Source organism: Ciona robusta, chromosome 2 (genome assembly GCF_009617815.1).
Source record: "Ciona robusta chromosome 2, ASM961781v2".
In the NCBI taxonomy this organism is placed as follows: domain Eukaryota; kingdom Metazoa; phylum Chordata; class Ascidiacea; order Phlebobranchia; family Cionidae; genus Ciona; species Ciona robusta.
The window spans coordinates 6,734,456-6,754,776 of NC_143236.1; the positions used below are offsets into that span (position 1 = coordinate 6,734,456).

Here is a 20,321-nt window from a genome sequence, read left to right on the forward strand (position 1 = left end):
ATAAAATTTGTATACAAAACTGTGTTATGTTGTAAATGTAAAGTAACTTGCAATTTCTGTGTCATTTTTACGCAATGGAAGCCAGTCATTTAGAGAAATGTGCAAATTTAGTTCCACCGTCTTATATCGCTCAAGGGCAACAGTTCCGTACAACAAGAAGCAATATGGTTAGAATCTTCTTGGAAAAAGTAAGTCGGCAACTTGTTTTAGTTTTAAGAGTTATTCTGGTGTGTGAACAAACGGACATTACTTTTGTTCTCGGTGAGAAGTTAAGTAACTTATTATTGCTTGCCACTCGGGTATCTTTCATAGAGTTGCAACAGCTATTAGTTGCATAGGTGGTGGTAACTCGTAACTTCTCAGCTGGCACGACTTGTATAAAACAAAAGGGTAACACTAAAAGAGGGAAATGAGGGAAAAAGGAAAAACTTTCTGCTGTTCCCTTTTTTCCAATTATCAAAGTTAAGTAAAAAATATATAAAAAAAATCATTTTTTTTACTAAACAGCATTTCTCTCTTTCTTTTCCCCTCTTTTAGGAATGCAAGTTTTCCCTATTTTCCTATTTTAGTGTTAACCGAAACAAAACAACTGTGTTATAAGGAATGTCGTTTTCCATGCCATGTGAGGATACAGAAAATTACATTCATCTATTTAATTGCTGACTGCATAAATCCTACTAAATAGTATGATATCCTAGAGCTTTTACGTCAAATGTGATTCTGTGAAAATAACTGTTTATGGCATCAGCAAAAAGTTCCTGAAGAAGGATGGGAAGAAGAGATGATTGAATTCTTGTTGGGGGAGTTGTCACAACTGGACAGCAATAATGCTTTGGGAAACTGTGGAGCGGGTAAAATGAATGTAAACTGTTACACAATACACATAATGGTGCTGGGGAACAATACTCTCTCTGTGTTGTCTGCTAAATGTAACAACCAACCACCAACTCCAAACCACTAGCCCCTGCCCCCTAACCACCAACCTCTAGCACTTTCCACCAGCCTAATCTGAAACATACCGAAGAATTCTTCACTAGTGCTGCGTAAAAATATATGTATATCCATATAAAGGATACCATGGCAGGTATACACCTTGTTGCTTGTACCCCTCAGTTACACACTTAAAAATAGTTGCTTCGACCCAGTGGTAACTGGTATGTTAGCCAAATTATTTTACCTAATACTTAACATGAAAAATAGAAACTACTCGTGGAATTTTCATTTATTCAAGGTGTGTGAACCCACCATGTACGGTCTGCATTATGCAGTAGCTTACAATTGTTTTATGTTAAAAGGATGTATGGCTGTACTGCTATGCCAGGGTAAATGAGTGAAAATAATCCTTGGATATGATGTTGTGTATCTCATTAAAAGTAAAGGACATATTATTAATTAACAACTACTATCTCACAGGTGAAAGAGAAGGAAGGATATTTTCATCTCTTGTTGCAAGGAGGAATTATAGGTACTTATTTGAAAATTAAAAATATATAGAGCAAAAAATGTTTGCTTAAAAGCAAATTTTGTGTTGAGTAAGTAGAACCAATTCTTGTTATAAAGCCTTTGCTGTTGTTTAAATTAAATACTATAGTTTCTCTTGACGTCTTGAGCATAATTCATATAATATATCTGTATTTAATTTGTAACCAGAAAGAGTTACAGTTGGCTCGAATAACAAATAGGTTAAAATTAACATTATTCTAACAGACTAGCGCACGGGGTAGGACGCTCTGGTGATGTTACAGCTGTTCAACCAAAAGCAATCGGATCCAGCATACTAAACAAACTATGCACTAAGTTAATGTTGGATATGATAAGAATTGTGGGTAAGTGTTTTATAGTAGAGTCTACAAAGCTATTGCAGTTTTGGTGTATTTTAAACCTAAACGACCGGTATAATAATTGCAATGTGTAATGTTTACTAATGTGTTTAAGTTTTTAAATTCCACAATAGGTCTGCCTACCAGTACCATGCCACCCCAGGTTTGGCGCCAATGCATATAGGTTCTTTTGTATGTGTTATAATTAAATTGACCTATACTTAAGTTTGTTTGGTTACTTGTTTATTAAAAAATGTACTTTTGTATTGAGTAAACATATAAGTTTTTTTTAACAGGTAGTTTTTAAAAGATTTTATCATTTTTTTATGTTTTTACCTATTTTTCCATTTATTTCAGGAGCAAGAAATGCAAAATCATGTATTATTGTTCCTATGGCAACAGGGATGACTTTGCTTTTATGTTTCCTTGCACTTCGTTCCTTACGACCCAATGCAAAGTATATCATATGGCCGAGGATTGATCAGAAATCTTGTTTTAAAGTAAATGTATATTTTGTTGAACTGTAACTAATAAATCAAATATAATTTGATTAATTTCTATTTAATTTTGCTTTTGAAATGTTATATGCAACCATACTTGATAACAAAAAGTTGAATAAAATCATTGCGTAAAGTGTTTTTAACACAGCGATACTGTGGAAGCATGCTTGTTAACCACTTTGCCACAAAGCTGGAATAAGACAAAAAACTTATTCCTTCTGTGATTGATTACAGTCGATGACATCATCAGGATTTGAACCAATTATCATTGAGAACAAATTGGAGGGTGACGAGCTACGGACCGATGTTTCCGGAATATTAGAGGCAATCAAGCGTGTCGGAGCGGATAACGTCCTCTGTGTTCATTCAACCACATCATGCTTTGCTCCGAGAGTTCCTGACAGGTTTAGATTGGGAGGTCATAATTGAAAGTACGGGGTAATGGGCCAATGGTTAGGTGCTTGCATTGTAATGAAAGGGTGCCGGGTTCAATGCTCAGTACTGGTGCCATTGATGGAAAATGTTCCCTAGGAAAATGGAATATACTTAATGGATATTGCTATAACTACAACCAAGTGGTCAATAACAAGTTGACCAAATTGTCATTAGTGCAGAAAAAAATCACCACAAAATATATGGTAAGCTTGTAATCGGGTGTATGAAACAGGACTCCCTCAAACAAACACTTTTCTAAAAATGTAATGTCACTCACCACAAGTTTTGTTGCCTACTACGAGGTGTTATTGAAAGCTATATATTGATTTAATCAATTTATTTTTGTAGACTAGAAGAAATCTCATTGATATGCAAAGAACATGACATACCTCATATAGTGAACAATGCTTATGGACTACAGTCATCTAAATGTATGCATTTACTACAACAGGTACGTTGATACTGTATTAGGTGGTTGGGAGTTACACTGTCAATTTATAAGATGGGTGTTTTCTCATATACCTTACGCCAACTGCTCGGATATAACATAACAGACACACAGTGTATTCATACACCTCATGCTCACTGTTGAGTTATAATATCGGTGTCTTCCTATACACCAGACACACATGGCGTATTTATACACTCTATTTTAACTGCCGAGTTATACCTTTAGTTATTAGTGTCTGTTTATACAGGAGACAGTAGACACACATAGTTAGTTATGTACACTACGTACACCTCATGCTTACTCCATTTCTCTTAGCTTTAATACCAATATATAACTTAAACAACAAATATTCTATAAAGGCATCACGTGTTGGGAGGGTTGACGCGTTTGTTCAAAGTTGCGACAAAAACTTCCTTGTCCCAGTAGGTGGCGCTATGGTGGCCTCGTTCAACAACGATAGTTTTCTCGATAAAGTAGCGTCCACATATGCAGGCCGAGCATCATCAGCTCCGGCTATTGACTTGTTGATAACAATGCTTAACATGGGGGTGGTGGGGATGAAGAAGTTGCTTGCTGAAAGAAAGGTAAATGAATGAATGTAACTTATTTAATATGTTATTCCGCGATGTCATGATGTAAATAGTCTTTGAACGGCTCATCTGGTATGAAAAATGTTGTTTCTTACTGTAGAATGTAGTGCAACTTATTTATCCTGATGTGGTGCCACCAGTCGTTATGATACTGTTTTATACACCTCGTGCCCACTTATTAGTAACAAGGGAAAGTATCTTTGTTGTTTTTTAGGTTATTCCCTATTTATTTTTACTTTATGGCTGACAATAGACAACCTAATAACCTATAAGGGACCACTGAGTTGGAGCAATTGTTTGTCCTGCTGGTGTTAGTGAATCATTTTTCTTATATTTTATAACCTGCTTGACAGGAAAATTACAGCTACCTAAAACAAGAACTTACAAAACTCGCAGCAAAACACGATGAAAAATTACTGGAGACAAGTCATAATCCAATCTCTATGGGTGAGGTATTGTGTTTCTATTGTTGTGTAGTATAGTGTAGTAAAACTTTGTAACGATCTTTTTTTTAATCATGATGTTATCACAACTATGACGTCACCAACTCCAGCTATGACGTTATCGAGCTTAGAAGCAAGTAATTGTGACGTCACACAACTCGGATCCATGCTGTTTACACGACGCGTAACTGGCGCGAGGTAAGTCCACGTGACATTGATTGACAGTTGAAATTACGTCATAATGATGTGACGTCATAATGTTGTTTATTCTAGAGTCGTTCAAACTTTCGCAAAAAAAGAGATCGAAGGTCACGTGTTCACCGGGTATGGTTCCCATAGCAACCATTACCCTCATTCTTACGTCACAGTGGCAGCTGCGATCGGTATGAGACGAACCGAGTGTGACGCCATAGTGAAGTGCATCGACAAGTGCATGACGTCATTAAAAAAGAAAAAATCAAACGCGGTTGGTCAAAATTTAACTGAAAACAACGAAACTAATGACGCCACGAATCTTGACGTAATTAACGATGACGTCACCAATTGAAATCATGCAATAAAATCGTTTATTTTATTTTTAAAATAATTCATTACGCGCTTACAGTAGAAGGTATGCAATAAACGTGAAATAATGAACATTGTTTTAACACCATGACGTAACAGCAGGATACCGATATAGTGATTCCGCGTAATCCGGTTGCTGAGTGAAAATATGAACATAAAAAGAATTTCACCACTAACTCATAGTCTGGTTACGTCAGCAATGAACTTTATAGACAACCCCCCTATTAAAAGTCGTGCTTTTGCTAAGTTGTTTTGTTTAGGTTTTCACCAAAACACATTCTGCATGGCGCAATCGCTTTGTTTATGAACTTACGATGGCAATGTGGGGAAAGATGGGTTCCAATTGTTGATTGTGTTTTATTTTTAACAAACCACGGTCGTTTAGAGTATGTAGTTATAGTAGGGTGGGAGAAGACGGGACACCTTTACCGCACACACTATCCAAATAATCAGCCCGTGTTTTAAACAATTAACAACGGTCTATGTACGTCGTGAAGATACATTTTTTTTAATATTCTTTGTTTACCACCAAATGAGATGTGTAAAGAGAATAAAAAGGTGTCTCATCTTCCCGTACCCCACTATTATTCTGTATTTTTATTCTTTGTTTACTACCAAGTGGTACGCGAACAAAGAATCAAATAAATTAAATTTAATTTATCGTATCAAATGCAGTAACGAAGATTAATTTAATTAAAACGTTGAAAGGTAGGGAATTTGCGGCAAAAGGACATTCGTTAAAAACTCGCTAAGAGTAAAAGTGTTAAATAAAAGCGTGTTTGCCAAATAACCTATATATGCAATATAAAGATAATACCCATTGTTTATTCTTGTTCGAAAAAACGCGACGCTTGCTACTATTCTGCCACCACGAATGCATTATTACGTCACAGTGACTTCCGGGTGGTGATAATGGGTAAAGTACCGACGTAACAAACACTTCGTGGTCAACACACGTTACTTCGAACAGAAAATTTAATTTCAGTTTTACAGCAGTTGTTTTGGCTCCAGCTGTTAAAAGCAGGTAAGGTCAGTATTAAGATTTCAGTCAAGATAGCGTGGTACAGTTTTAGAAATGTTATCTGTATAAGGTAACTTACAGTTGAAAGAAAACATTTTTATTTATCTTTTAGTGACTAACGTCGGATTAATTAAAACAGCAAATAGAAGGGTATTTGCAGCAAAGCGACAGTGGTTTAAAGTACTGAACTAAAAGTATTTCCTGTCCTGTTTTCTGTGTAGTAAAATAGATACCTTTGGCCCATAATATCTCATATTTCTTAATGCTTTTTGAACAACAATCAACGCTATTTAAAAAACGTGAAACGGTAATAATTTTGTAAAAATTCTTAATATAAATTAGTTGGATGTTGTATAGAATGAGCAAACTGTAACATCAATTTTCGTTACTTTTTAGCCTTCCCGTTCCTATTGTCGCAATAACCATGCCGTAGCAAGTGAAATAACATGCTGTCCTAATATAGAACATGTATTGCAATGCTCCGTAGTATGTAAGCGGATATGTTGTGTTTAGAATGGCCTATTATTTTGAACGTTTTCAGTTAGTTAGATGCTGTTACATTAATGTGTAGTATAGTACTGTGGGGCAAGATAGTTATGTAGTGTTATTGAATGATATTCCATATTTCCTAAGCCTGTTATACTGATTTAAAACGACCTTTTAAAGTCGCTAGGTTCCAAGAAAAAATATTCTTTGTTTGCTATCAAATGGAAGAGAAGAAACTAAAAACATGGACAATCGTACCCCAATATATTATATTATAAACGTTAACACCTTGTCGCTGACTTGTAGTAAATATATCAGCACACAATGTGAACTTTATTTACATATATGGGTTTGTTTTTGTTATCGCAAATTGGAGCATACAGCCTAATATAGCATATAGCGCAGTATTTCGTGGTATACACGCGGGTGTGTAGTAAGAGAACGGTTAGATGTATTGCATATAACCGTTTTGCATTTAAGCAAGCGGGAGGCTAGAAGTTTGAAAACAACAGAGTAAGCTTTATATTTAAAGGGGCCTCGGCAATGAACAGTTAGGTTGGGATTGAATAAACCTTAAAAAGCTATAGATCTTGTGGCAATTGTTCGAGTTTATAGTATGCCTGGCAGCAATAGCGCATGCAAAGAAAATTTCTACAGAATAGGTAGGAGGAAGACGAACACCTTTAGCACATAATATCCAAATACCCTTATTCTGTTTTAAACAATTAACAACGGTCTGTAGAATTGGTGATGATTCGGTTTCGTAATTCTTTGAGAGATATTTGTTTACTACAAAATGGGACGAGAAAATAGAATATTAAAAAGGTGTCCCATCTTCCCCCCACCCTACTATTTTATTATTATTATTTTAACATTGCAATTTTTGTTAGATTACGTTGTTATTTAACTTATAATGTTGAAATGGCGAACAGAACCTTAACATACGAATGTAATCAACCGATTAAAGTCTCAATACTCGGTGCTAAAGGAACAGGGAAAACCAGCATTGCGTTGCAGTATGTAGTTGGGCAGTATGTTGATTCGTAAGTCGGTATTTTCTATTGTATTAGTTTGGCATTCATGAGTATTCATGAGTGTAAAAGTGTGTAGTAAAACGGATATATTAATCATATTTTTTTTCTATTTACAGTTAAAACCCTTTATTGAAAGTGTGATTGCTCATACATATGTGTTATGAACGACCGACGTTTTGCTCCCCTTTGCTATGTTAGTTTTTATTTTAAACCATAGTTTACAGACGATGAAACGTACTCATGGCGTACCTATAAACCCATGTTCAAATAGTCTATTAAAATCTTATGTTTTTACGCATTTTCGACAACGTTAACAATGTTTGTCTCACAGACCACCCACTACAGTAATTGAAGATGTTTACAGAAAACGAAACGAAATGATGTTAACTGAACCACGGACCACAGAATATTTATGTGAGAAATGGGGAATGAAAAACAGCAATAAAACGGTAAGAAATGATCCAGTTATGTGGTATATATCATACTAGTATGCCTGCATGCCCGCTCCTGTTGTGTAAACCTCATGCTCTCCGCCAAGTTGTCAAAGGTAGCGGACAGCTTAACTTATTAAGGCAGCAGTTTCGACCATTTACCGCTCGGTAAAACTGGAATTTGTTACTTTGCGTTTACACGGTGTAACATTTGTATATGTTTAAATCTTTATAACACACCTATACACGCGTGTTATGGCGTCACAGTTCATCTCAGGGCACAGCAACTCGTGTGACTGTTACGTCATAGTTGCCGACAATTTCTTCCGGTCAGTAAATGAACCGACTTTTGTTTTTATTCCAGAAATGGCTAAGTAGGTTATCACAGAGCTCCCCTACAGTTCAACCAGAGGTCAAAGCTTCGGGAATAAAGGTCAAGTTTGGGTTGGAGGTCACTGATACTGCTGGGTAAATATGACATCATATCACTAGTAGTAGGTTGGGGTAGGAGGGTCCATGTTTTCATTTTTTTTGGTCTTTCTGTTTGGTATAGTAAACAAGTAATTTACAGGACAAATAATTTACGCGATTATATAATCGTATCCTTTTAACGAGCTTTCAAGAGCGTTGTAAATTGTTAAAAACACCGTTAGGAAATACGGGATACTATTTGCTAACGGTATCCATCTTACCCCAGGATCTATTTAAACGAATGCATAAACATTTTTTTGTTTCTTTGATGACGGTAACGAAAGGCGGGGTACTACAGATGTAAAAATACTGGGGGTAACGGTAAAACGAGTATCCTTATAACACGTGTATGAATAAAACAGAGGTACAAAAGTTTCGATAAAAGGCGTGACTTTTACACTAGACAATATATAATGCAATAAACCGTTTAATTAAACAACATTAAAGTTTTAATTGAAAGAAAAGTATGCGTAAAACACGACCCGTACAGTGGGGGAATGAAAGAATGAATTAATGAATGAATAATGCCTATCCTCGCGCGGCGGTGCAATTACCGATTAAAGTAGTTTTAACACGAGTAAAGTATTCATATACCGCGTGCCTGGACACATATACCGCGTGCCTGGTCACATATACCGCGTGCCTGGTCTGTATTTTAGGATCTCATAAAAGATAAACCAGTGATAGCGAGATTTTAACTTGGTTTTCCATAAAAAAAAGATAAACTTGATGGTTGATGGTTTTAATTATTACAAAAATTTTGTCTCTTGCACAAAACCTATAAATTCCAAAACAATGTCTCGATCAATAAAATGTATTCTGCTATGTCACGTCACTTGTTTATAGTGTTACGTCATATTCCTAAATTGTTTTCTTGCACCAGATTACTTCCGCTTTCTATTTATGAACAAACAAGAGAATATGTTATCACAATGTATAGCGTCATCGTTATGTAGGTCATTTATTGTTTGTGGACAAAAAAAACAGTAAATGTTTCCCGATAAAATTCCTAGAACTCTTTCACCTTTTAAAAATATTTAGAGAAAATACCTTTTTCGTAGAAGTTATTTCCCCCAGCGCAATAACTACGGAATACCGAAAATATAGGTTAAAATGGTATAGGTGCCTGTTTATTGATAACATAGTTTAGTTACCGTCTTTTTTCCTGTCTTTTCTGGCTTTACATTTTTATGACCTTCTTTATTGCAACAGAAGAAACAAAAAAATATTTATTTATTTTTACTTTTAATACTCATTTGGTATAGTAAACATAGAATATTCAAGAAAATATGAAACCGTTTCCTCGCGACCTCCATATACAGTTATTCATTTGAATATGATGTGCTATATAAGATGTCCCGTCTTTCCTTACCGTATACTATATATGTTTGAGTTTTCCAAATTCAAAGCAATATTTTCACAGATATTGCAAAACGTCAACCCTTCGTCCAGCACAAAGAAGTTTCTTCAACAAAATTTCATTTCGTCGAAAACACCATGTTTCAAGTACCAAGCAAAAGTAGGGATGTTATAAGTCCTAATAGACGGCATAACCATAGTCTACTGAATTACAATATACATAAGCCCAGAAGATATAAGTTCGAGACTTGACGCTGCCATCGTACGTTGACACTTAACATCAAATTGTTTCAACTCAGTGGTCCTTTATGCCTTTATGGTTTGCCGAAATTTGAGATTTTATTTCGAAGTTTATGATCTATTACTACAGAATATGCGTGCATTTAGCCGTATATACATAATCGTTAAAAATTCTCAAACGTTATTTTTTGTATAGTCAAATATTCTATTTTTATATGATAAACTCTTCACTTGTTTAATTAAAATATATTTTTGTTCATGAACAAAAGTGGTGATTGCCTAACATGATTCACAACACGAATTGATTGTTTGTTATGTCACAAGCACTATACACGCCTGGTTCTATTTTTAATTTAAGTTGCTTCGTTTCGTAGAACCTGCAACCGAAGCAAACAGCTAACTGAAACAAAACTTATATTTATTTTACAACTTGCACGATTTCATTAGAAATGGAAAGAACTGATCTGTGATACCGGTCGTTAAACTTATTGCATCCCCTCGAAGCGTGCCAACGAAACTTGTTATTGTTCCATTTCACTTTTAGTATAGGCCTACTATGATGTCCACACCGTTTGGCTAACAGTTTAGTCAACCCATAAGGACCACCAGGTTGGAGCAGTTTCCATTAAGTGTCTTGCCCAAAGACACATACGCCGACAATGGCTGAAGCGCCGAACATGAAATACTTTTAACTTAATAGGCCTAAAACAATTTTATCCACGAGTAACATATCTAACTTGATACATATTTATATTTCTAGACTTGGGGAACCAACTCGAGACCGGGTGAGGTCGTCGTTAGGTGTCGCCAGTCAGACTGCTCGACACGACGCCTGTTTGTCCAACAGCGATGCTGTCATCATCGTTTATGACGTCACAGACGAAAAGACTCTTTCCGTCGCTTGTGACGTAAGAGAACGACTTGTTCGGTGTCGACGCACCGAATGTAGACGGCGAACATCTTGTTTTAAACAAATAAGAAAATGCTTTTGCTTTGGTGAAAAAAAGTACAGTGACGTAGAAAGGAGAAACGATCTTCCACCCGTGTTTCTTGTTGGCACGCATTCAGTAAGTTACATATATGGTTTATATACAAGATATGAGTATGGGTATACACGGTTTATTCCTTCTAGCTAAAAGTTACGGTATCGGTGAAAACGATGGCTTCATCCTAGTTCAAGGTGGAAGTGGTTAATACAAATAGGTTTACAACCCGGCTCTATACATTTTGTAATTGCTCATGGCTTATACTAACATGCCCTGCTCGAAATATTATATTAGTTGGAACAGATTTTTTAATTTCAGCTTTTTTCTGCAGGATGCACGACAAGTGGACAAGTCGCAATTTTTTGACATGAAATGTTCACGTGACCATGGCACGCTTCTGGCGCGATCTGTTTCTGAAGCAACAATGCCAAAACGATCTCACACTGCGCATGACGTTTATCACGTCATAAAAGAATGGAGCGAGTGCGTGGGATTCGCCGAGGTGACGTCACGAGACAATGACATAGTCGAGCAGATTTTCCACCAGTTGAACCTTGCGGTTATTACTTCATCCCCCGCAGAGCGATGGATAAAAACAGTTTGATCGCCCGCTGTCTTAATTGTTCTATTGTTTAACAACAATAGATGTTTCTTTGTAAACAAGCGATTTTCCTGTTCTGAAAGAACATCGCCCGCAGTCGGGAAATATATTTCAATGTAATTGTGAACAGACAGCTTTCTTTGGTCTGAAGAAGTGAAATTGACCTTTTCTTTTTCTTAACACACTGTGAGCCTTTTTTGTTATGTCAAATCTCCTCAAGGGATTTCTGTATTAATTTTTGACAGTTTTCAGTATACAGTCGTTGTTGTTTTGCATATAAAATATTTATAACATTGTCTTTAAACAGCTCGAACGTCTGTGCCAGAATGGATATTCCGCCTAAAACTTATAACCGCCAGAAGTCAGTAGTGTGCTGTCCTAAAGTTCCCTCAGTCTGTTTGTAGACTAAAATATCACGTGATGTTAGGTGAACTGCTAAGATTTTCTTGTTTTCGGAAATTTTTCGGTGGATTTGTTGGTCTTTCATTCTTATAAATATAACGAAATATACATTTTATCGGTCTTATACGTCGAGCAGGTGGTAGTAGAAAGTGTAAGAATTCAGTTTTAATTATTTTTAAAGGTTAGTCTTCTTTAATAAAGATAATTTACTTTCTCCCAAGCTAAATGAACTAGGTAAACTTTTTAGAAGAGTAAACATGTTTTATGTTGTTTGGTTTCTTTTGTTTCTGCTTAGTATGCAGTTATACTGATCTGGTTTAAATAAAGCGAGCGTGTTGAAGACGTACAGAATTATTTATACTCATGATGTATAGGATTTTGAGTTATAACTACTTTATTGAAGTTGATATATTTCGGTCATTTTTTAGGCCAGTATTTGTTTGTGAGAGATTTACAGTTTAAGGATCAAGCTTATATATTCTATTATATTTATGTAAAATTGATCTCTTTCCAGACATTGATTAACGAACGATAGTGTAAAGTTGTGCCTCGTGGATTGAGTTTACAAAGTTTTAAAAAGTTGACGTGAAAATTTGAGAAGGGTGAAGAAGGAAATATATTTGTTGGATTTATTAATAATTTGTGAAAAGCAAAAAAATGCTGAAGAAAATTGGAATTGTTCTTTTGTTGGTCCATTTATTTCAAGTAAGATGATGTGCTGAGTTTTGGTTTTTAAATTCTCTGTTTCACATTATTATTGGTATTTTACTAATTGTGATAACCTTGCCAACTCTTTTGTTTTATAAAATTAGTTTAATTTTATTAATAAATAGCAGTGTATTCCCCCCCACCAAAAAAAAATTCAAGAAGTTTTTTTATTTATAAATTGTGCAATATGAATATTGTTTCTGTTCCTGTATCTTTATGTAAGCCAAGTTTTCTGATTGTTTTATGATTGTGTTTTTATTATGTTTGTGCTTACATGGTGAAATACCTTGTTAAGACAGCATGGTGCAACCAGGAACTTATCTCATTGTCATTACAGATTTTCCTTTAATGAATTTAGCCAAACACTTTGTAAATACTGTTTGGTCTTATTGCTTCTTGCTTTGATTAACTGTTACAAATATTTTAGTAAACAGTGTAAAAAATACCATTGGAGCTAATTATATATAGTGGGCTATACTGTACTTTTTTATTTTACTTTCACAATATGATTCTTGATTTGTCAGTGTAAAACCTGCTTACACAGTGTAAGCCTACCTAAAATAGCTAATTCTGTAAAGGATATAGGCTAGTCTCTGTTATTAATTACCATTTTTCTTTCAACAACATGTTTACGTTCACTTTCACATGAATAGTCTGTGTGATACCTGCTACTCAAAAACCATCAATGGCCAACAACAGGAAATTGTTGGTAGTATTACTTCCACTGATTGTTAGTGCACATCTGACTGTTATGTATCTCATGGATTTTAATTACGAACCCCATTTTACAATTTCTAAAGCTGAGGTTTTTGTGGGTTTTTCAAAAATATAATATAATGCCAATTTTTTAAAAATGTTTATGCTTGGAAAAACATTGCAGTATTTAATATCTTTTTTCTATGTGCATTTTTATATGTGAAAAATATAACTAAATAACTAATATATTTATAAACATTTTTCCTGTTTTTAGGTAAATGGCCAATACTCCGATAATAACAAAGAGTTTGAAGGATCGGGTGAAACCACAGTGGATACGATCATTACTGATGATGAAGATATGATTGACATGATGGAAGGTTCTACATCAGGTTAGCAGGATATTCTAAGATAAATAATTTTTCAATGAATCATCTGGTATGAAAAACGTAATGTCTTTCCAACATCTTATCCGCCATTTAGCAAGACTTCTTGAAATACACTGCATTTTTCATACCAGATGAGGCGTTGAGAGATTACTTACATTATGCTACTGGTAGTAGAAGAAACAGAATGTTCTCAGATTTGTACTGACGCAAATAAGGGAGTTTGGAGGGTTGGAACTCCCCCTTTAATTGACAGTTTATTGGTTTTAAAATTGTATTTACGAAAACAACATACCATATACCTTCTCATGTGCTTTGGCAGTTTAGTGACTTTGCTAAATCTGATTTATGATTTTAATTAAACTTCTTACCTCAAGAAATATAACTCAGCGTAAATTAAGTTGACCCTCGTTACTTAATTACTTGGTCCGTACAAAGGTCACATGGATTTACCTTCATATGATGATGAACTCTTTCTTGTTCACTCCTTGAATAAAAATTTAAACTTTTCCACTCTTGCTACACCTACAACAGGTTACTTTCTGTTTTCACACCCATTCATGCATGAGGTCTGTCTTTTAAAGCTCAATTCTCATCATTTAGTGTGAAAATTAGCTTTGTTTTTAGTCCTGTTTGTATTACAAAATGACTTGTATTAAAAAAATAGATTGGTTGAAATCGAAATAAAAGTTGTGCTTGTTTTCCACATATATAAACAACATTGTGATTTCATAAAATTGACAATAATCATGGTTTGTTGTTTGTACTGTTATATAATATTCATCCCCTTTTTGTCACATTAAAGAGAATTGGTCTGCTGGTTTTGTCGCCAGGAATAGTTTGAAAAATAAAATAGAGAACTGAGAACTGGCAGCTTTGTAAGAAATATACAAACATATTTTAAAGTTTTTTTATGTTCAGTTTTACTGTGACATACTATGATAAAATCCTAAAGTATAAAACAAAAAAACATTCGTATATTAAAGTTTATATTCTGCATGGGAAAAAAATTTGAATAATAAACAACAAGGCAATGGTCACCTTAATTACCTCCTGGCCCACTATCAAGTATCATCTTATCTATATATAAACAAGCCATACATAGTTTATAATACACTTGGGATATGGCAGTGGTATGCCTGTTTTGCCATGTTTGATATTGTGGTATAATGTTGTGAATATTTCATGAGAGAAATGTAAAGATAAAATATTAGTGGGCTCAAGCTTTTCTATTGTGTCTGGCACATATTTCAAAGTATTCTCCAAATGTTCATTATATTAGAGACTTTTAGCACAGCGAAAATAATGTCAGATGCTATTTTTTAATAATTTTGATTGAGAAAGTTGTATCTCATTAGGTTACTCATTATTTTATACAATACTGTTATATAACTACAATAATACATCTACCCCATTATTCTAAATACTTCACCAATGTTTTAAGGACAAAATTTAGCCCTTCCACTTTAAATATACATGAAACTTTATTTTATAAACTCCCTTATTTCAATTGGTTGTTTCCTGTGATTCACGATGTGTCATTCTCAAGACACATAATGTCGATATATCCTTTGCTCTTCTTTTATTCCTATTACTCTCTTAGTATTGTTTTAAAGAAAATAACAGGGACTTGATCTCCATTTAAGTTTCAACTTTTGAATAATGCATGGTGTGTGGTTTGGCTGCATGTCTGGGGTCGTCTTAGAGCTCACTGCTGTGTATTATAAGTAATTACCAACCTTCTGTTATTTAGGAATGAATGAAGTAACAACAACGATAGTAAGAGATACACCACCTTCACTTGAAAAGGAAACTTGGGATGTAAGCATACATGTTTAAGTTTCCCTGCTACATGTTGTGTATATTATTTTTGTATGTATACTATCATTATAATACATTACCAAATGAGACAAGAAAAGACAACCAAAACATATCCCATTTATTTTACACATATTTTAGTTTGTAAATCCCACAAATTTTAAATTACCAATATTGAACTTATATTCTGTGATACAATAATACATTAATACATTTTTACCTGTATAGGACTGTACAGGTTTTATAAATTTCACACACTTTAAATAACTCGCAGTAACCTTATATACTTAGTTATGTATTTTTACCAGATATCGCTATAATTTACCAGCCCTCATATTTAACAGGAGGAACCTGAAGTAATCCTTGAGTCCACCCCTCCACTTTCTGGTCATAAAGACAAGGAGGAGATTGGAGAAGTTCCTGTCATATCAAAGTTCGATGTAAGTTTATTTTGCAACTATATATTATATAGTTTTTTTTAATGAATTTGATTAGTTATTTAAGCATATTTTAAATAATAAAATACTGATGAGTTTAATCATGTTTCCTAATCTCATTCTACCACTAATAGTAATCAATAGCTTAAACGAATTAAATTGAATATATGTATACAAGAATTGATCAAAATTTCTATAATGTGACGCTCTGGCAGCTGATTAGATGTAAATGAAAAATATAATTAGTTTTTATTATTAAAATAAAATACAACATATGTCTGAGGAACTGAGTTATATATATATATGTCTTATATTTTCAATTTAATTTATGACCTCCCAATACTAATAGGTCTTGAACAATTAAGCTAAATCCTTAATAATCAATAAATAATCAATATTTGCTGAGGGCTGTCCAGTTTTGTTACATCACAGATAACTAACTGTTCCCATTGTGAGTCATAATGTCCTGAGTTACATGAAGTCTTACTTTACCCATGACTCAGGGGGTGGGCCTCTTTTTTTGTGGTTTTGAAGTGTAACTGGTTATATTTGTTACAGAGTTTTTTTTCTTGGGTATAACAGGCAAGCAGCCAAGGTTTTGATCCAATACGATTAAAAATTCAACCAGTTCTACCCTAAAAAGTTCATGGCCAGCCAATGTCATGAAAAAGTCTTTTAAAAATAATGTAGTAATCATGAAAGTTAAACTTTATCACCAAAGATGTAAACTTCTACTAATAAAGATTATTATTTTGCTCTTTAATAAACAACACAGAAGTTTAAACTAAAACATTAAAAAAAATTGTTTTTGTAAAACATTGATATGTCACTTTAAAAAAAATAACACAATTTTAAATTTTTAGTTCGAATTTTTTTAATTCTAATTTATGGAAAAAACATAATTAATATTTTGACATTAATAAACTATCATGGACTCATGGTTATATTCCCAGGTTGAACCAAGTGAGATGGGTGATGGAGATAATGTAGAGGTTAAAGACAATGAAGATGGGGAAGTTCTATCTGAAAAGCCAAGTGATCCAAAAAAGACGGTTTCATTTGCTCAAAGCAGTCAGTTAATGGCAGGTTAGTTGCTAGGTGGGCTGTTTATTGAGACATGTGCCTCACTTTTTTTGAATTTTTAACAAATTCCATAGTTAGACTGTTAAAATTACACTGATATTAAACATGGGAAACTAAAAGCTATATTTAGGTGTAAAAGTAAAAGCTATATTTAGGCGTAAAATTACAGCCTGTTATTTTAAGAAAAAATCATATAGTGGTATAACAGTGCATAGGCGCCAGCTCTGAGAATTTCTGCTTTGTATTAATTTTTAAATTGTTCTGTAGGAATGTGCGTCTAACTATACTTGCCTACCCTGCATTTTAAAATGTTAGGTGCTCATGTGATACTGTCTTTAGGAATAGTTTATTTTTACCTTGTTTTTATGGTAAACTTATTTAACTCTATGAATACACGCACAGCCACCCTGTATTGTGTAATGTAGATTAGGCACTTGACTTCTGGTATCCTGTTTATGGTTTGTGGTTAGCATGTAAGCAACTCTTGTAGATAGGGTTTCTGTTTGTTGAGACTGGTCTCGCCATATTGTTTTACTAATGAAACTTTTAAATCTAGAGTTACAAGCAAACTCTAGCTTAAATTGCCTGTGCGCTAAACAGTTTCACACATAAAATAGATAACCTATTAAATTGGATATAATTATTGTCATTGGGCCATTTTTTTTAACCTTTAACTTTGTTTTTATGTAAAAATCTGATTGGCTAAAAAAATAATTTTGCAATTATGGCCATTGGCCCTGTCAAAATGTTTATTTGAAATGCTTGAGAGTTGAGTCCCTAAAGTTCATATCCAAGTACATCAGCATGTGTACGGTAAGGACAAAGTCCTTGTTTTATCTGCAGTTGAATTCTTGTTGTGGTATCATAAATGTCAGCACAACTATCTTAATACCACTTGTATAACATTAACATACCCTCTATTTTTATCTGGTAACTCAATTTTTGCTACATTGTGTTAGTATTTTTGTTGATTATAAATAGTTATACACAAGTTTTTTACTTTCGTTTTCTGATGTTTATTTTTTGTTTAAATGTGAATGAATAACAATTATATAGTAGTTCAGTTGGTCATGTATATAACATATACTAATGTTATAATATTCAATCTCCCAACTTGCTATTGTAATTTGTAACCATGGCTTTCTATGATGTTGTAATGGGCTACAAATAATGGATAATTTATTAGTTTATAATCCTTGTTACAAACATGCCTTGGTCCTTGAATGTTTGCTTCTAGTCCAGAAACCACATGTCTTGTGATTGCTTTAAAGCCACATCCCTATTTATGTCTATTTACAGTTGTAATTATATATCCGTATAAGATGTAGCTTTGTCTATGAGGTGGTCCCTTTCTCTTACACTTCCAAACAAACCCACGCAGGTATCAAGTTACACTGTGTAACCTCATTTTTCTTGCTAAGCAGTACACACTGTGTTTTGTGTAAATTTCATCACAAAGGGTCTGATCTATTACTTTACTTATTGTTCCTTTCTCCATGTCTACTTAGTAGTGTAAGGTGTTGAAAACTTTGTAAATTGTCCGCCACTTGTCTACGAAGAACAAGACCCATGTCTGGTGTAATAATGACTTACATTTTCATGTATCCTTCAATATTTTATGCAACTCTAGTTTGTCCACTGTAATAAAGTTCTTGGTTTAGTTTTAGGTATATCTTTTGTAAAGCTTGATTGTTTTTATAGGTTTAACATACCTGTCACCTGTCAGTAAATTATGTCTTTTTAATTAACCTGTTTCATATTTATGACTCTGTAATAAGGTATAGGCCACTCCCTGTTTAAAGTTTCTCCCAATTTTAAAATCTAAATACATCAGTTTGTGGCATTGTGCTAAGGATTTCTTCATTCATTTATCCTATTTCTCCTAAATACAGCTGCTTTCATAACTCGAGCGTTAAATTAATCTTCTTAGTGTCAAAAATCAAAACATTGCGGCAACTTAACTCTAAAAGTTGAAGTATTAGTTTCCAATCGATCTCATATTTTCAGCGCTTATTATCGGCGGGTGCGTGGGTCTCCTGTTTGCCGTGTGCGTTATCATGCTTCTTGCATACCGCATGCGAAAGAAAGATGAAGGAAGTTATGCTCTCGATGAACAAAAGAAACCTGCATCACCTTCTGCTTACCAGTACTCACAGGGGCAGGAATACTACGCCTAGTCGAACTATAGAGCGAATGATGCGTGCCAAGTTATCCATGTAAATAATATCTGCTCTTCACATTCAACTATCTACCTGTATTATCAGCACATATGTAGTGGATAGACAGCCAGTTTGACACCACCCTCTACATTAGGGTACATTGCTTGTTCTTTATGGTAAGAGTTGGGAGAAAATGAGCTATTGCTCTGATTTTTATTGCCATCTGGAACTTTATTATTATTATTACTTGTGTCCTACAACATTTTTTGTTTGGTTTTGTACAGTTTTCCAGTCTAAAACTCGGTGCGTCACTTAAGTTCACAAATTTTCATATCTCAAGGTCCTAACCACATTTTGACGTAGCATTATTTGCTCATAATGTCCATTGTTGTTAAATGGTGCAAACATTTCAAAGTTGCTGAGGCTGTTAAACAGTTGCTGATCTCCTTATACACTCGGTGCTAGTATTTTTACATTTTAAACACAGATAATTTAAAAACCATAATTTTTAACAATGTTAAAGCATAGGAAATGTATTTTTAAAGATTTCCCCGATTTTTATTGAATGTTTTCAATCAGCACATGATAATTGTTGCAAGGCCCCTCTTATGTAAGTGAAGCTCTTTCTAGTTGCGTTTTATCATTTTTGTTGTTTTGATTTTTGTTTGTGGGATTAGAATCAAGATGTTTTCTCCTTAGATTTCATGGCCAGTGTTTCCTTTATTCGAAATTTACCGCAAAATCTAAACATTTTAAATGGTGATGAAAACACTGGCCATGGAACATGTATTTAATCATCATTGTATGTAAAGTTATAACATACAGTTGGTGGACATAGCGAACATTACGCTCCTTGTACAAAATACTCCAAGTGCATTCCTACACTAAGTAACCCTCAAAAATATATCATTAATTATTAAGCTTTTTGCTTTTATCTGTTACAAATGTATCAGGTACAAATCGCAGCATGGTTTTGGTGCTTTAGCAAACTCACGTAATGTCGTTATCAAACTGAACACGTATTGTACAAAGTAATACATTTTTTACAGTAATCTCCATGTTTTAATTTCGTACCCATAATTGAGTTACAGTTGTGAGGTGTATAATGGAAAGTTAGGTTAAAAAAGGGCAAGTAAATTGCTTCAACTATCAGCACATGCCCTTAAGCTGGTTTGGTATGTATGTGGATTGTAGAGTTAT

The 20,321-nt window shown here is 34.1% G+C and overlaps 3 protein-coding genes across 5 annotated transcripts; all 3 read left to right on the forward strand.

The window, feature by feature from the left end:
* The first annotated feature begins 15 nt into the window (after positions 1 to 15).
* LOC149740667 (O-phosphoseryl-tRNA(Sec) selenium transferase-like) lies at positions 16 to 4,875 on the forward strand. 2 transcript variants are annotated; one of them, XM_089872437.1, is made up of 11 exons: positions 16 to 188; positions 749 to 851; positions 1,414 to 1,465; positions 1,708 to 1,826; positions 2,178 to 2,320; positions 2,555 to 2,724; positions 3,104 to 3,206; positions 3,566 to 3,790; positions 4,150 to 4,243; positions 4,350 to 4,437; positions 4,513 to 4,875. In XM_089872437.1, the coding sequence occupies exons 1-11, from the start codon at positions 75 to 77 to the stop codon at positions 4,784 to 4,786; spliced, it is 1,485 nt and encodes a 494-aa protein (XP_089728563.1). In that variant the 5' UTR covers positions 16 to 74; the 3' UTR covers positions 4,787 to 4,875. The 2 variants fall into 2 exon arrangements, with proteins under 2 accessions (XP_089728563.1, XP_089728565.1); XM_089872439.1 differs by having other exon boundaries at positions 49 to 188; positions 699 to 851.
* Positions 4,876 to 5,204: 329 nt separating this feature from the next.
* Positions 5,205 to 11,947, forward strand: LOC149740668 (uncharacterized). The gene is made up of 6 exons (XM_089872446.1): positions 5,205 to 7,353; positions 7,676 to 7,793; positions 8,140 to 8,243; positions 9,670 to 9,765; positions 10,606 to 10,912; positions 11,163 to 11,947. The coding sequence occupies exons 1-6, from the start codon at positions 7,232 to 7,234 to the stop codon at positions 11,433 to 11,435; spliced, it is 1,020 nt and encodes a 339-aa protein (XP_089728572.1). The 5' UTR covers positions 5,205 to 7,231; the 3' UTR covers positions 11,436 to 11,947.
* Positions 11,948 to 12,338: 391 nt separating this feature from the next.
* Positions 12,339 to 20,173, forward strand: LOC149740669 (syndecan-2-like). 2 transcript variants are annotated; one of them, XM_089872459.1, is made up of 7 exons: positions 12,339 to 12,539; positions 13,513 to 13,630; positions 14,063 to 14,158; positions 15,378 to 15,445; positions 15,787 to 15,882; positions 16,833 to 16,965; positions 18,970 to 20,173. In XM_089872459.1, exons 1-7 carry the CDS (start codon positions 12,492 to 12,494, stop codon positions 19,137 to 19,139), a joined length of 729 nt encoding a protein of 242 aa, XP_089728585.1. In that variant the 5' UTR covers positions 12,339 to 12,491; the 3' UTR covers positions 19,140 to 20,173. The 2 variants fall into 2 exon arrangements, with proteins under 2 accessions (XP_089728585.1, XP_089728586.1); XM_089872460.1 differs by lacking the exon at positions 14,063 to 14,158 and having other exon boundaries at positions 12,344 to 12,539.
* Positions 20,174 to 20,321: the final 148 nt, after the last annotated feature.

Bases quoted from the DNA above. Each gene is read 5' to 3' on its own strand.
- LOC149740667 (XM_089872437.1), top strand. From the start codon at position 75: ATGGAAGCCAGTCATTTAGAGAAATGTGCAAATTTAGTTCCACCGTCT. The intron at 1,466-1,707 runs GTACTTATTTGA...TTATTCTAACAG, and splicing joins GTTGCAAGGAGGAATTATAG to ACTAGCGCACGGGGTAGGAC. The intron at 3,791-4,149 runs GTAAATGAATGA...CCTGCTTGACAG, and splicing joins AGTTGCTTGCTGAAAGAAAG to GAAAATTACAGCTACCTAAA.
- LOC149740668 (XM_089872446.1), top strand. From the start codon at position 7,232: ATGGCGAACAGAACCTTAACATACGAATGTAATCAACCGATTAAAGTC. The intron at 7,354-7,675 runs GTAAGTCGGTAT...TTTGTCTCACAG, and splicing joins GTTGGGCAGTATGTTGATTC to ACCACCCACTACAGTAATTG. The intron at 8,244-9,669 runs GTAAATATGACA...ATATTTTCACAG, and splicing joins GAGGTCACTGATACTGCTGG to ATATTGCAAAACGTCAACCC.
- LOC149740669 (XM_089872459.1), top strand. From the start codon at position 12,492: ATGCTGAAGAAAATTGGAATTGTTCTTTTGTTGGTCCATTTATTTCAA. The intron at 14,159-15,377 runs GTTACTTTCTGT...TCTGTTATTTAG, and splicing joins TCTTGCTACACCTACAACAG to GAATGAATGAAGTAACAACA. The intron at 15,883-16,832 runs GTAAGTTTATTT...TTATATTCCCAG, and splicing joins CTGTCATATCAAAGTTCGAT to GTTGAACCAAGTGAGATGGG.